This window comes from Micromys minutus (assembly GCF_963924665.1).
Source record: "Micromys minutus genome assembly, chromosome: 27".
NCBI classification, from domain to species: Eukaryota; Metazoa; Chordata; class Mammalia; order Rodentia; family Muridae; genus Micromys; species Micromys minutus.
The window spans coordinates 37,888,565-37,901,639 of NC_137962.1; the positions used below are offsets into that span (position 1 = coordinate 37,888,565).

A 13,075-nucleotide genomic window follows, 5' to 3' on the forward strand; every position below is an offset into this window, starting at 1 on the left:
ACTCAATAACCCACCTGAGAGCTGTTAAGTGACCAGTGGAGAGGTAGTCTATACAAGACACCTTACATTGAAAATGGGGGTATTTTGGGTCCCACGTGAAATGGAGTGGGGGGTGTTTAGAGCATTAAGCTATCAAAATGGCATCGAATTTAAACTTTGATTTTTTTAAAATATATAATTAGTTAGTACTTCTGGGCTATAGTTGACTGTGGGTAACTGAAACTGAATTTGAGGCTGTGGTGAACTGGGTACTTCTGCTTTTCTGTCTCGGAACCTTCTTCACTTATTCCCAGAATTATCTCAGCATTTCGTCCTCTCGGGTCTTCTGAGCACATGCAAAAACTTCCCTCTAGGAGAGAAAATAGAATCGTTTTTAAAAATTGCAGTGTCTGGCCTCAAGGTGCAGCAGGTAGAATGGTGACTGGTAATATCAAGGGGACTCGAACTGAAGGACGGGAGAGGGAGGGTGAGTTGGTCACCAGCCATTAGGGTTGGGGTGTCCCATTAAATCACTTGCTTATTAGATATCCTAGACAATCCTTATCACCCATGTATTCCGACAAGCTCACCTTTTCCAGGACGTCTTTGATCCCACTGTACTCTGTGGCTGCCTTTATCTTGCAACGTTTTGTGTGGGTGACTCTGATTGGACTACGGTTTCCTTCCATTCTCAGTTTAATGCTTTAACCTAGCACCTAGCATTCGGCAGATTCTTAATGCTACAGGATAAAGGCAGTTCCTCCTCATGTAAAATAGGATGATAATGACCAGTTGTTGCAGATCTTTGAAATGTACATAAGATGTATGTGAATTATAACTTAATGTATACATTATGTGTTTGTTCCCTCACTACCTTGTGGAGTAAAATCTAAGTATCTTGGACTGACAGTCAAGGCCCCACACAGTCTGACCTCCAGACTGTTTTTTTCCATTTTTACTCTGGCTATGCCTTTATTATATCATTTCCAGTTAAGTAACATTTCACACACACCAACCTTTCTCATACATCTTACGGTTTCATATTTTACTTCTGTATTGACAGGCCAGCATCAATAATGTTGGCTATTACATTAATTGAAGCGGTGGAGGGTAAAAACAACCAAACCTTACTTTCTACTACAGAATATCTTTCTGGTCAAGATAGCATTCAGTTACCAGAGTGTTTGAAAACATGAACTTGATTATATTGTCACTGTCCATAGGGAGGTGGCTCTTTGGGATTTGTCTTTCCTCTGTCACTTTATCTCTTTCCACTGTTGTTCCACTAATGGCTTTTTTTCTACGGTCACAGCCACTTGAGGACTTGTAGTTTCACTGAGATAATAGGAGCTCTCTGCTTTCATGCCTTTATACATGATATGTCCTTTGTCTCTGATGTCCTCCTCTTCTTTGTCTACCCCATGACTTTCCTGTCATCCTTTAAGATTTAATTCAGATGTAAAGTGTTCTGTGAAATCTGCCCTTAAATACTCCTTGGCAGAATTAGATGCTCTCTCCTCTCATTATGCAATACATATCTTGTCACAATCTTCTATGACTGCGCCTGTCACCTCCACTAACCTGTAAACTCGTGCAGCACCGGGCTATGCTTTATCTCTGGGTCCTTCCTGTCGGGTACAAAGCACGTGCTCACTGCCGATGGGCTGAATATATCAAAGGGTAGCCCTCGGTGAGACCTGGAGCTGTCCTCGAAGCTACTGAGTCGCTGACCATTAGACACACTGCTTTCTGCCTCTAGGCCATTAGGGGCTTCAAGCTCCGAGGTGGAAGTCAGTGCTTGAAGGGTGGTGTTTCTGGTCCATTACAATTACAACAGGAACACAAACTGTAAAAATAAAAAGTCTAGAAAGCAATATTAGAATAGCGCACTGGCTGAGACTGTATAACAAGGACTTTTGCCTTCGATCTGCTTGAGCCTCTGCGGACAGGCCAAATGAATCCGCTGCTGATGCCTTGTTAGAGGCCATACAAGTGGTGCGCATTACGGGGCCGGAAGTTAGGAACCGGAAGCAAAGAAGCGGAAGCAAGGAAGCAGAAGTTGGCAACGGCATGGGCGCTTGGGTGTCTTTGAGGAGGTTAAGTCTTTGAGGAGGCTAAAGGGCCTGAGGGTTTGATTTTGATGGGGAAGAGATCCTCAGGTAGGTGGCTAGAAGGGCTCACTGGGTAGTAACCTCTAGTGTGGAAATGGTGGATGTAGAGAAGCCAGCTACCTTCCCGACTAACTTCCCTGTTGCCACCATTCAGCACAGGCACAGAACAGGCAGGCCTGTAGGCCCTGAAGCTGATGCTACCAGATGCCATGCGGCTCCTCCTTCCTTCCAGAAGTTTCTTCAGTGAAGTTCCCCATCGGCGGAAACGGTGTTCATTTTTTGTGCCATCATCAGTCTGGGTCTCTTGTGTGACTCAGTGACCTGGCTCACTATTCCAAACCCTCTGCTCAAAAATGAAAAAAGTTCCAGGAAAGACCCTGCCTAGTGGAGGTTGATGCTCTCAGTCTCTACCCTCGGTGTTTCAGGATCCTCTCCCTTGTCTTTCTTCCTTGCCACAGCCCTATGTGGTGTACTTTATGCTGTAGACGAGGGAACTAAGGTACAGAGATGACATTCATTAGGGACCGGACCTCAGATCCCTGCAGTTCGATCTTAATAAATGCACTGAGGTAACACCTGTCAAAGCCACAGCGTAGCCATTCCCTTGGGGTTTGGGGATAGGGTGGGAACTGTGCCTGGTGCATCCGTTTCCCTTACCCCCTCCTTCCCTAGGATGGAGGTTGCTATAATGATGCTTATGATTTTATTATTATTATTTCAGTGCCACAGTATTCCCTGTAATGGCTCGATTAACAATAATTTTGGCCAGAACCAGTTTCCTTCTGATCCAAACTCTTGTCTGTAGTCAACAACTCTGCTTTCCTCCTTAGCACTCTCAAATGTCTTTCCAGAGATGCCTTTGGGCACACATTTTCTTAGATGCTATTGGTCAGACTGCCCCAAATCTGGATAGTTTTTCTAGGTTTTGTTTGTATTTGATTTTTTTTAAAAAATAATTTTACCTGTATGGGTGTCTTGTGTGCATGAACATCTGTGTACCTCATGTTTGCAGTACCTGCAGAGGCCAGAAGGGGTGCCAGATATCTCGGAACTGGAGTTACAGATGGTATTAGCCACCATGTAGGTGCTAGGAATAAAACCCTGGTTCACTGAAAGAGCAGTCAGTGCTCTTAACAACCAAGCCATCTCTCTAACTCTTCCCTCTGGTTCTTCAACACTTTCTTTTCGATTATGAAATCTGAAGTTTTGAAGACCAGTTTCCCCTTTTAACTTAGTAGTAGTAAAATCTGAATGAGTTCATATATAACCTCTATGCCAAATATCTAAAAGTTTTATTGCAAATATGTTGGTGGGGCTTGTTGCTCAGGGTATCTCTACCCCTTACTGTGTGTGTTCTGTAATGTATGGTACAGGCACTGTGGTGCTTTTCAAAACAGCAAAATTACAGTTCAACTGGCCTCAAGGAAACTCAGTGGGATTATGGACCACTAGTGTAACATCATCTGATAAATGCATTTCTGTCTCAATTCTGGTAAAATGGCAGGGAAGGAACAATGTTGGGGAAGTGGGCAGAACCAAAAAGAAAACTAAGAGACTTCTTCTGGGCCAGGCACACACACACACACACACACACACACACACACAGAGAGAGAGAGAGAGAGACACACACACACACACACACACACACACACACACACACACATGAAGAGAAACAGATTCAGCTTTATCATGTATTTGCTTCAGAAATATTTAATCAAGAAAGTTCCTTGTCTAAACAGGAAGCTTTTGACCATAGAGAACATGGTTTACATTTCTTCACCGTGCTGTATAAATGGCTCTTGAGAGATATTTGTTGATTGCTTTGGAAGTATTTGCTCAAATTCTAAACTTTTACATACATGACAATTACAAAAGCTGGATTTTTTTTTAATGTCATGTTTGAAATTGAAAGCTGTAGAATGAGTTCCAGGTTATCCCACAGCAGACATATTTAGCCATTTGGTTATTCTTTCCTCTCATGTGTCCTGGGTTCCCACCATGGCTAGGTGGTCCTTGGGTGTAGGATAAGTGGTAAGACAGTCAGGTCAAGGTCTCTGACCTTTGAGAGCTTCTAGTTTGAGATTTTTTTGCCACAATCAAACAACAAGTAGTTAAGTACATGCTATCTTAAAATGTCATGAAAGAAATCTGAGTGCCAAGAAGGAGATCAGTTAATTGGGCATTGAAAAGAGTATTATGGGATGACCTTTATTAAAAAGAGCTCAGAGGGATGATGAATCTGAGACACAAATTACCTCTTTCCCTCTTATTTCCCAGTGTGACAGTGACATAGGTAGCCAGCAAGACAACTGAGAGTGAAGTATGGGACTTGCCTCCTTGCCACCAGTTTTGTCTCAGATGCCATATAGTCACAAGAAGCCTAACGACAGAGGCACATTCTGAGACATGCACTATTAAGTGGTAACAGGTACAGGATGTACTTACCCAGTTTCAGATGGTTATGATGTCACTAGGTGATGTAACTTTGTGTGCCCATAGTCATTTCATCCTTGCTTGAAGCACCTGTGCAGCACATGACTGTAATTACAATCTCCAGATTATAACTGGAGGTATGAGGAAACAGCACTTCTCTATAGTTGAGTGTCTAAAATGCAATCAACTCACAATATTTACAACTAGCACCAGTTACCAAATTCTTTATGGCAGAATAGTGGCTCATTATATATGCTCTGTGTTATCAAGTGATATTAATTTACCTAGACTTTTTCCTTTGTGGCATTCATAAGAGTTGGGAGAGTATTTAGTTTTGGCATGGCATTAGGCACATCCATTTTAAACTACGGTTTTGGGTTAGAAGGTTCTTAATTTTTTTTTTCAGAAACAGAAAATTTGTTTAAGAAAACATTTTTAAAAATTGAGTATGCAGTTTAGAGAAGACAGGAAAACTGAATAATAAATATGATCTTTCCAAAATATAGCTAGGTAGCTATAAAAACAAAAGTCTTTTTTAATAACTGTTCAGTTCTAAAGTTATAATTCTAAGGCAGTTTTTTTAAAAAAATAGATTTGTGAAGACACAGATCGATATTTGTCATCCTAGGCTGGTGTTACAGTGCAGCTCAGCATTGAGTGAATTTGGTAGAGGGGGAAAGGACAGTAGAAATAGAAAATTTTAATAGCATACTGAGCCATTATAAATCAGGTTCTCACTGCAGGAGGAAGTCAGACAAAATGCTCGTATTCTGGGTGAAAATGAGACAACCAGAATGTCACAGAAACACACTTTTCCTTTTCTTCATAGGACATGGTCTCTTTCTGAGGAATTTTAATCAAATCAATTATATTTTCTGTCTCATTTATTTGAGAATGCATTGGGTTTTAATCAAAAGGTGGAGGGGCTGAAGGGTTAACGGTTTCTGTTTTTTAAGAGATGATAGTTCATTTAACCATGCATCTGAAAATTATGTTTTCCTTTGACACACAAATTAATCAGGCGTGAGCCAGGAGCCGAGGAGGACAAGGAAACAAAACTAAAAATACCAAACAGTCGTTATGAGTTTGATTTTCTTTTTTTGATGTGTGCAGCTTTGATAGCAAAATCTGATTATAGTTCATCTAGGCTTCTTGGGTCTGGATGCTCATCAGGGCCTGAAATCAGTTTGGCACAGTGCCTTGGTCCCTGTCGGAGGTGAATCACCAGAGAAATTACAAACCAAGTGACTCACCTTCCTGCAGAGTAATGAAAAAGAGAAAGGGACGGTCTCATGTAAATTAGAAACTGATCATTCTCAAGCATCTTTCCAAGTCTTGGGGCTGAGTGCCCATTTAAGTTGAAATGCATTTTTATGTTAACTTAAACGATTCCTCTTCTATGCATCTGAGAAGCTGCCGGACTCATGTAGATCACTCCAGGCCTTAGGGAGTTCCTCACGCCATATTATTTATAAATACCACTTTGATACTATTGAATGTTAAAAACGAACCACACCTTTTTTTTTTCCCCCTGAAAGTGAGTAAAGAAAGTAATCAAAGCTTTCCCTGTAGTTTGCTAAGCTAAAATGCTGGCTTTGGGTACCACACATTAGCTGTAATCCAAGGAGGTACAATGTTTGTCTTAATGCTGGATCCCTAGATGATGAGAAAGCAGCATCTACTCAGGCTTGATGAGAGTGCTTTGTGGTTCCTCGGAGAACGTGGTTCCGGCACGAGGGGGTCCTCATACCGTTTCACCACCATTCAGATAATTTTCAGGACGGTGTTTATTATATTTAATATAAATATATTTATATAAAAATATATAATTTATATAAAATATAAATATAATGACAGAATATGCTAAGAAAGATGTCAGAGTGCAAATTCCCTGAGATACTAATCTGTCTCCTCTGCGTGTAAACCTTTAAGCTCATCGTATTTCCTTGCCAAGGGCATTGAGTGATACTTTCTGCAGAAACTTTTAGGAGCAGACAGACTACCTATGTTTCTTTGGATAACAGAGGCCAATCTTGTGAGGGATTTTCCCTTGCTCATCCTAAGCACACCTACATAGAATCCTCTCCTCCCTCTGGCTGATGAAGCGACAGGCTCTCTTGGAAACTAAATCTGGATTTTTTTTTTCTTCAGGGTAACTTGCTCTTCTATAGACATTTTTTTTTTTAGAGGAACTTACACATTTTTCGTACTTTTCTTGCAGGAAATCGATACTTTACTATGTGGAGATGAATCATTTGTGTTTGAGAGTGGCAAAACCTGGGGCAGATCTGTCAGGAGCTCTGTAAATCAGTCCCTCCTGACCCTCAGACTCACTCCGGCCATGTCTTTCAGGAGGCAAGTGAAGAACTTTGTGAAGAATTACTCGGAGGCCGAAAAAAAAGTTAGGGAAGCGACTTCCAATGACCCCTGGGGCCCCTCTAGCTCCCTGATGTTAGCTATCAGTGACATGACTTTCAATGCGGCCTCCCTCTCGGAGATCATGCACATGCTGTGGCAGCGACTCAGCGACCATGGGAAGAACTGGCGCCACGTGTACAAATCCCTCGCCCTGATGGATTACCTCATCAAGAACGGCTCCAGGAAAGTCATTCAGCATTGCAGAGAGGGTGTCTGTAACCTTCAAATGCTAAAGGATTTTCAACACATAGATGAAGCGGGCAAAGACCAAGGTAACAGTTTGTAAAAATCTCACAGGGCGCCTGTAAAGACAGATGTGCAGAGCAGTGCTTTAAACTTTCAACTGGAGCAAGGCGGTTCTTGATTTTGAGAGTGTCTTGTTATGTAGCCTAGGCTGTCCCGAGCTTGCCCGCCAGCCCCAGCCTCCCACATGCTAGGTTGATGTGCACACCATTATTACCCTGGGCTTGAAGAGTTGTCCCTAAGTGTCCCACTCACCGTTTTTCTTAGACAGCTACGATTCTCAGTTTCATCCTGTGTTCGACGGTGGCACTTGGGAGAAGAGTGTGTTTGTTTTCCAAAGAACACAGAACACACTTAGGTTCGGATCTGGTGACGCCTCATAGAAAAGCGAAGAGAGCAAATGAGCAGGGGAGGCGCTGCAGCTTGTGCATTGATGTCATTGTAATTCATAAGTACAATGAAGTTGGAATTTAGTCATAAACCAGAGAAGTGTTTCCAGGGACTCTGGCGTCTCTGAAGGCTATGGAGACGGGCTCACTTAACAGAAGCACAGAAATTCAGGTCACAAGACAATTCTGGGTGTGGAAATGCAATGGTGTAGGAAGCCGGAATAGAGGACTGAAGTGGATTGGTGCCAAATAATTTGCAAAGGAAAAGAGCCAACATTCCTTTTCTTTGTGTTAGAAATGCAAAGTTATAATGGTGCTTAAAGTGATAGGCTTTAAGTCTAAGAAGAAAATAAAGTTCACTCTACTCTCCATGGTTACTGCATTTTAAAACGACACTTTAAAGAAATACAAAGATTAGTTAAAAAATAAAATAGACCCTCCTTCACCAAAATATCATCTCTCCAACTTCTAATATCAGTGAGGGATATTTGCTGGAAGTGGCAGCCAATGTTAATACTCCTGCTAATGTGCAGTTGATTTGTGCCCTAGTTCTGTAGGTGTTGGGAAGGCATACTGTCCTGTGTCTCCACCCAGTGCCACACACTTTCACTTCCCCGAGGATGCCTTATGACTCACCCTCACCCTCTTCACCCCGGGTGCCACTGGTCTTTCTAGTTTACCTTTTCCAGATGTTGTAAAACTTTAGCCTGGTTTCGTTCATTAACAGTATACCCCAAGGTTCTTCCAGATCCTTCCATAGGTTGGAAGCTTGTTTCCTTTTATCTTTCCTCTTTATAAAAAGTTTTGATGAGATATAATGCATATACCATACAAACTATGACTTAGATATATACGTAATGTAATTTTACTTATAAAATCTAGGGCCATTTATATAAAATATATAATTACAAGGTTGTTTATTGTAACATGTGATATCTATATCAACATTTGCCTTTTGAGTTTATTAAGTAGTTGAGTTGAATTGACCTTGAACTGATCATCCTACCCCCACCTCCCAAATTCAGGTCTTAGCAGTGTATGCTGCCATGCCAGGCTTATAATGCCATTTGTAAGTGTGAAGTCTGGTCTGTTCATTACATTTGCTGTGTTGTGAAGCCGTCACCACTCTTGCTTAAACCTTTTTAAATCACTGTCAACATAAAGCAATAGCTCCTTGTTCCATTCCACTGAGCCTCCATTTTCTATCTTGATTAACCTGGCCGTTAAGGGCACTCACATGGAAGTGGAATTTTCCTGTGTATTTTTCCTTTCCATTAGGCTTCTTTCTCTCACCCTGTGATCCTTAAGTCTCCTCCATGTGGTAGGATGGATCAGAACTCCATACGTTTATGGCTGAATAACATTTTATGTGCTGTGCTTACAACATTTAAGCAAGTCTGTTCCTCTGGGCTGGTTCTACGTGTGAGCCCTTAGGAAGAGTGCTGCAGTGAGCAGGGCCGTGTGTGGGTTCAGGCCTCTGCGGTCAGTGTCTGGCTTGCTGAGAGAACAGTAATGGCTAGAGCATGCTAATGTCAGTGTCTGGCTTTGGAGACTCTGCTGAGCTGTCTTTCATTCCCATCAACAGTGTAAGATGGTTTCATTTTTTCCGTGTCCTTGCTAACACTTGTTATTTTGTCCATCATAAACTTATGATTAATCCTAATAGATGTGTTATTGTGCCCTTGACTTACATTTCCCTAAGACTCATGATCTCAAGCATCATGTCCCTGCTGACGATACATCTGATGTCTCTTAGAAATGTCTTTGCCTGTTTTCAAATGAGTTCTTTTGTTGTTGAGTTTTGAAAGTTTCTTAAATATTCTGGGTACAAGACCCTTACCAGATAGGTGGCTTGAAATTATCTTCTACTATTCTCTAGGTTGCCAATTTGCTTTCTTGATGTGTTGGTCCACCTATGCACAAAATTGCATTGTTATTTTTAAACAGAGTCTTACTGTGTGTCCCTAGCTGGCCTGGAACTTTGTTATGTGGACCAAGCTGGCCTTAAGCTCACAGAGATCCACCTGCCTCTGCCTCCCTGGTACTGGGACTTAAGATGTGCACAACCACATCTTGCTAAAAGTTTTAAATTTAGATGAAGTCTAATGTATCTGTTTTTCATTTGGTTGCTTTACTTTACATATCATACATAAAGCAAATTATTGTCAAATACAAAGTCATGAAGGCTTACACCTGTATTTTCTTCTAAGAGTTTTGTAGTTTTAACTCTCCTGTCTCAGCTAGCACTTCTGTGGCTGTGATGAAACACCACAACCAAAAAGCAAATTAGAGAGGAAAGAGTTTATTTGGCTTATATTTCTATATCATGAAGAAAGTCAGAACAGGAACTCAAACAGGGCAGGAACCTGGAGGCAGGAGCTGATGAGGCCATGGAGGGATGATTCTTATTGGTTTGCTTCTCATGGCTTTCTCAGACTGCTTTCTTATTGAACCCAAGGCCACCAGCCCAGAGATGGCACCATTCACAATGGCCTGTGCCCTCCATTATCAGTCACTAATTAACAACATGTCCTGCAGCCTGATCCTATAGAAGTATTTTATTAATTGAGGTTCCCTCCCTTCAGGTAATTCTTGCTTGTGTCAAGCTGACATAAAACTAGCCAGCATACTCTTATTCAGATCTTGGATTTCTGTTGACTAAATATTTCTGTATGATATGAGATAAGGAGCCTACTTCAATATTTTTCGCATATGGATGCCTGTTGAAAAAAAAGTTCTTCCCTGTTGAGTTACACTGGCCCTTTATGATAAGTTATTTCTGTTATCTGTATCCCCACAGATCTGTGTCTTTTAATATGCCAGCACATTGCTATATCTTCGTAGTAATATTTGAAATCAAGGAGTGTAAGTACTTCAACTCCATTCTTCCCTTTAAATAGCATTGTATTCATTCAAAGTTCCTTGCATTTCCTTGTGGATTTAGTGTCAACTTATCAGTTTCTATTCAAACAAATGGCAGATTTAAGTTTTGGTTGGGATTGCATTGGCTCTTTAGACAAACGTGGGGAGCATTGCTATCTTATTATGAATTTATTTATTTATTTCCTTTTTGAGTTTATAATGTAATTATATCATTTTTTTCCTCCTTCCAAACTCTCCAACATACTTGTGCCTTTCTCTTTAAAATTTCTGGCCTCTTTTGTGAGAAAATTCTGCTAATTAAGGTCAAAGTCTACCATGACTGGATAGCCTCTAGGATAGGTGCAATATGGGAGACTTCCTTCACTGGTGGAGCTTCACCTTCTTTGACCTTGTTTGGGGAATTCTAAGCCCCCACATATGCCTTTACCAGAGGAATGTCAGGTAGCCTCAGTTAAATTACTCAATTTTCTTTCTCCTGATCAGCTAGCACCTGAGATTCCTGAAATGCTTCCTCATATTATTGAGGCATTTTGGTACCCTCAGCAAATGACATTTGCCCATCCTTGATGTTCCGTCCCTCAGAACTTTATAAGCCTTGAATCACCCTAAGAAAAGTTGACCTGCCATCTAATGGCTGGTCTTGCTGTGGTTACTCACTAAATGTACTCACAGGACTTCTGAAACCAAACCCAGCTCCATCGACTCTGCTCCAAGTGGACCATATCAGAGCCTATGATCCACGAGAGAGTATATTCTTAAATATAGAAACACAACCTGATCAGTTTATAAAATGTTACTTATGTGTATACGTATGTATTCATAGCCGACCATTTGGTGTTGGATAACAAATGGGTATGCTGTTCTCTAGTGAGGATTTCTCCAGCTCTCAGCGTTTTTAGTTACCTGTAGTTCTGTCTATGGTTGAGGCTTCACAAGCTTTCTTCCTTCCAGGTTAGCACATCTATTGGTATATATTCAGGTCTTACTTAGGCAGCCATGTTGTTGAGACGTCATGGGTGTAGCTTCTGATATTTCTAGGAGGCATCATCTCTCAGCAAACTTCCTGTCCCTCTGGCTCTAACAACTTTGCCTTTTATTTGGTTGTGGTTTTTCTGTAATGGTTTCTCTCCATTGCAAAGAGAAAAGTTTCCTTGATGAGAAGTAAGAACTACACTTAGCTGTGGGTGTGAAGACAAATATTTCAAATATAGTCAGGGATTATACTGGATTAGTAAAATGATGGTTGTAGGTTCTCTTCCAGGACCCATGACTTCAGTACCCTTAAGTATTTGGCTAGGTTTCCAGAGCCAAGCACAATTTCCCTTTTGTTGAGCGGGCCTTAAACCCAATTAGAAAACTGCTGGCTACTGCCACGGTGTGCAGGTTACTACCACACCCTCAGTAGCATTGTGCCATGCTGGTTGTTGATGTGGTCCATAGGCATCACAGCTGGGCAGGACTGTTGGTTGTCTCCCTCCTTGGGAAGCTGCATGTCATCTTCTGGTACCATGAAAACTAGTCCTTAAGGAGGAGGCTTTCAGGTCAGATCCAGCCCAGGCCCTGTGTGTCTGGAGTGCATGGTGTCTTCAGGAACAGGGACTTCCCTTCTACCTCTTGGAGCAACCAAGGACAACAGATAGTGTTTTATGTTTTAGGTTCTCGTGGACAACCCTGACCAACAACTCAAAAGAGGGCTTCTCATGCCTGGTTGTTGTTGTTAGATAATCTATGGCTTTTGGAAAGAGTGTGTTGTCAGCCCAGATTGGAAATTTTCATTTAAACTACATACATATAGTTATATACTGACTTATATGTGTTATAGGTATCTTTAGGTAGATTGGTAATATATGTGTCTTATGTCAACTTGACATTAGTTATAGCCATCTGAGAGGAGAGAACCTTAGTTGAGAAAATGCCTCCATAAGAACTGGGTGTAGGCCGGCCATGGTGGTACATGCGTTTAATTCTAGCACTTGGGAGGCAGAGTGGGAGGTTCCCTAAGTTCAAGACCAGCCTGGTTTTCACAGGGAATTGAAAGATAGCGAGGACTACATAGGGAGACTGTCACAGCAAGAAAGCATGGCAGCAGGTTGGCGTGGTGACTGGAGGAGCTTCCTGCTCTGACCATTGTGCCTGATCGCTGCCATGTTTCCCCATTATGGTAGACTCTTACTCTTTGTCCCCATAAGACAAACAAGCCCTTCCTTCTGTGAATTTTCATGGTATTTTCTTCAGTGGTGAGAGTAGACAGCCTTCCCTTGTTCTTAGTTTTACAAGGTAAGCTTTCAGGCATTAAATGTGATGTTAGCTGTGTTTTTTTTATTCCTTTCTTTTTGTTTTGAGACAGGTCTCACATGTAGCTTAGGCTATCCTGGCACTCACAGTCCTCTTTGCCTCAGCCTCCATCTCCAATGCTAGGATTACAGGTGTGTGATACCATATCGGTTAGCTGTAGGCTTTTTATATTTGCTCAGGTTGAATAGGTTTTATTATATTCCTGATGTGTTAAGTGTATTTTGATTTATTATTATTATTATTACTTCTACTGTAGTGTGTGTACAGGTGCTTGTGTGTTACAGCATGCATGCAGAGGTCTGAGGACAGTTTTCAGGATTCATT

The 13,075-nt window shown here is 41.4% G+C and overlaps 1 protein-coding gene across 1 annotated transcript in view; it reads left to right on the forward strand.

Moving 5' to 3' along the window:
• Positions 1-6,864: 6,864 nt before the first annotated feature.
• The window catches only part of ENTHD1 (ENTH domain containing 1), a gene marked incomplete at both ends in the record, with an annotated part of 97,437 nt that continues 91,226 nt past the window's right edge, over positions 6,865-13,075 (forward strand). Inside the window, one exon of the mRNA XM_080939074.1 lies at positions 6,865-7,213. Within this exon, the coding sequence (XP_080795200.1) occupies positions 6,865-7,213 (349 nt within the window). The remainder of the gene's footprint in view (positions 7,214-13,075) is intronic.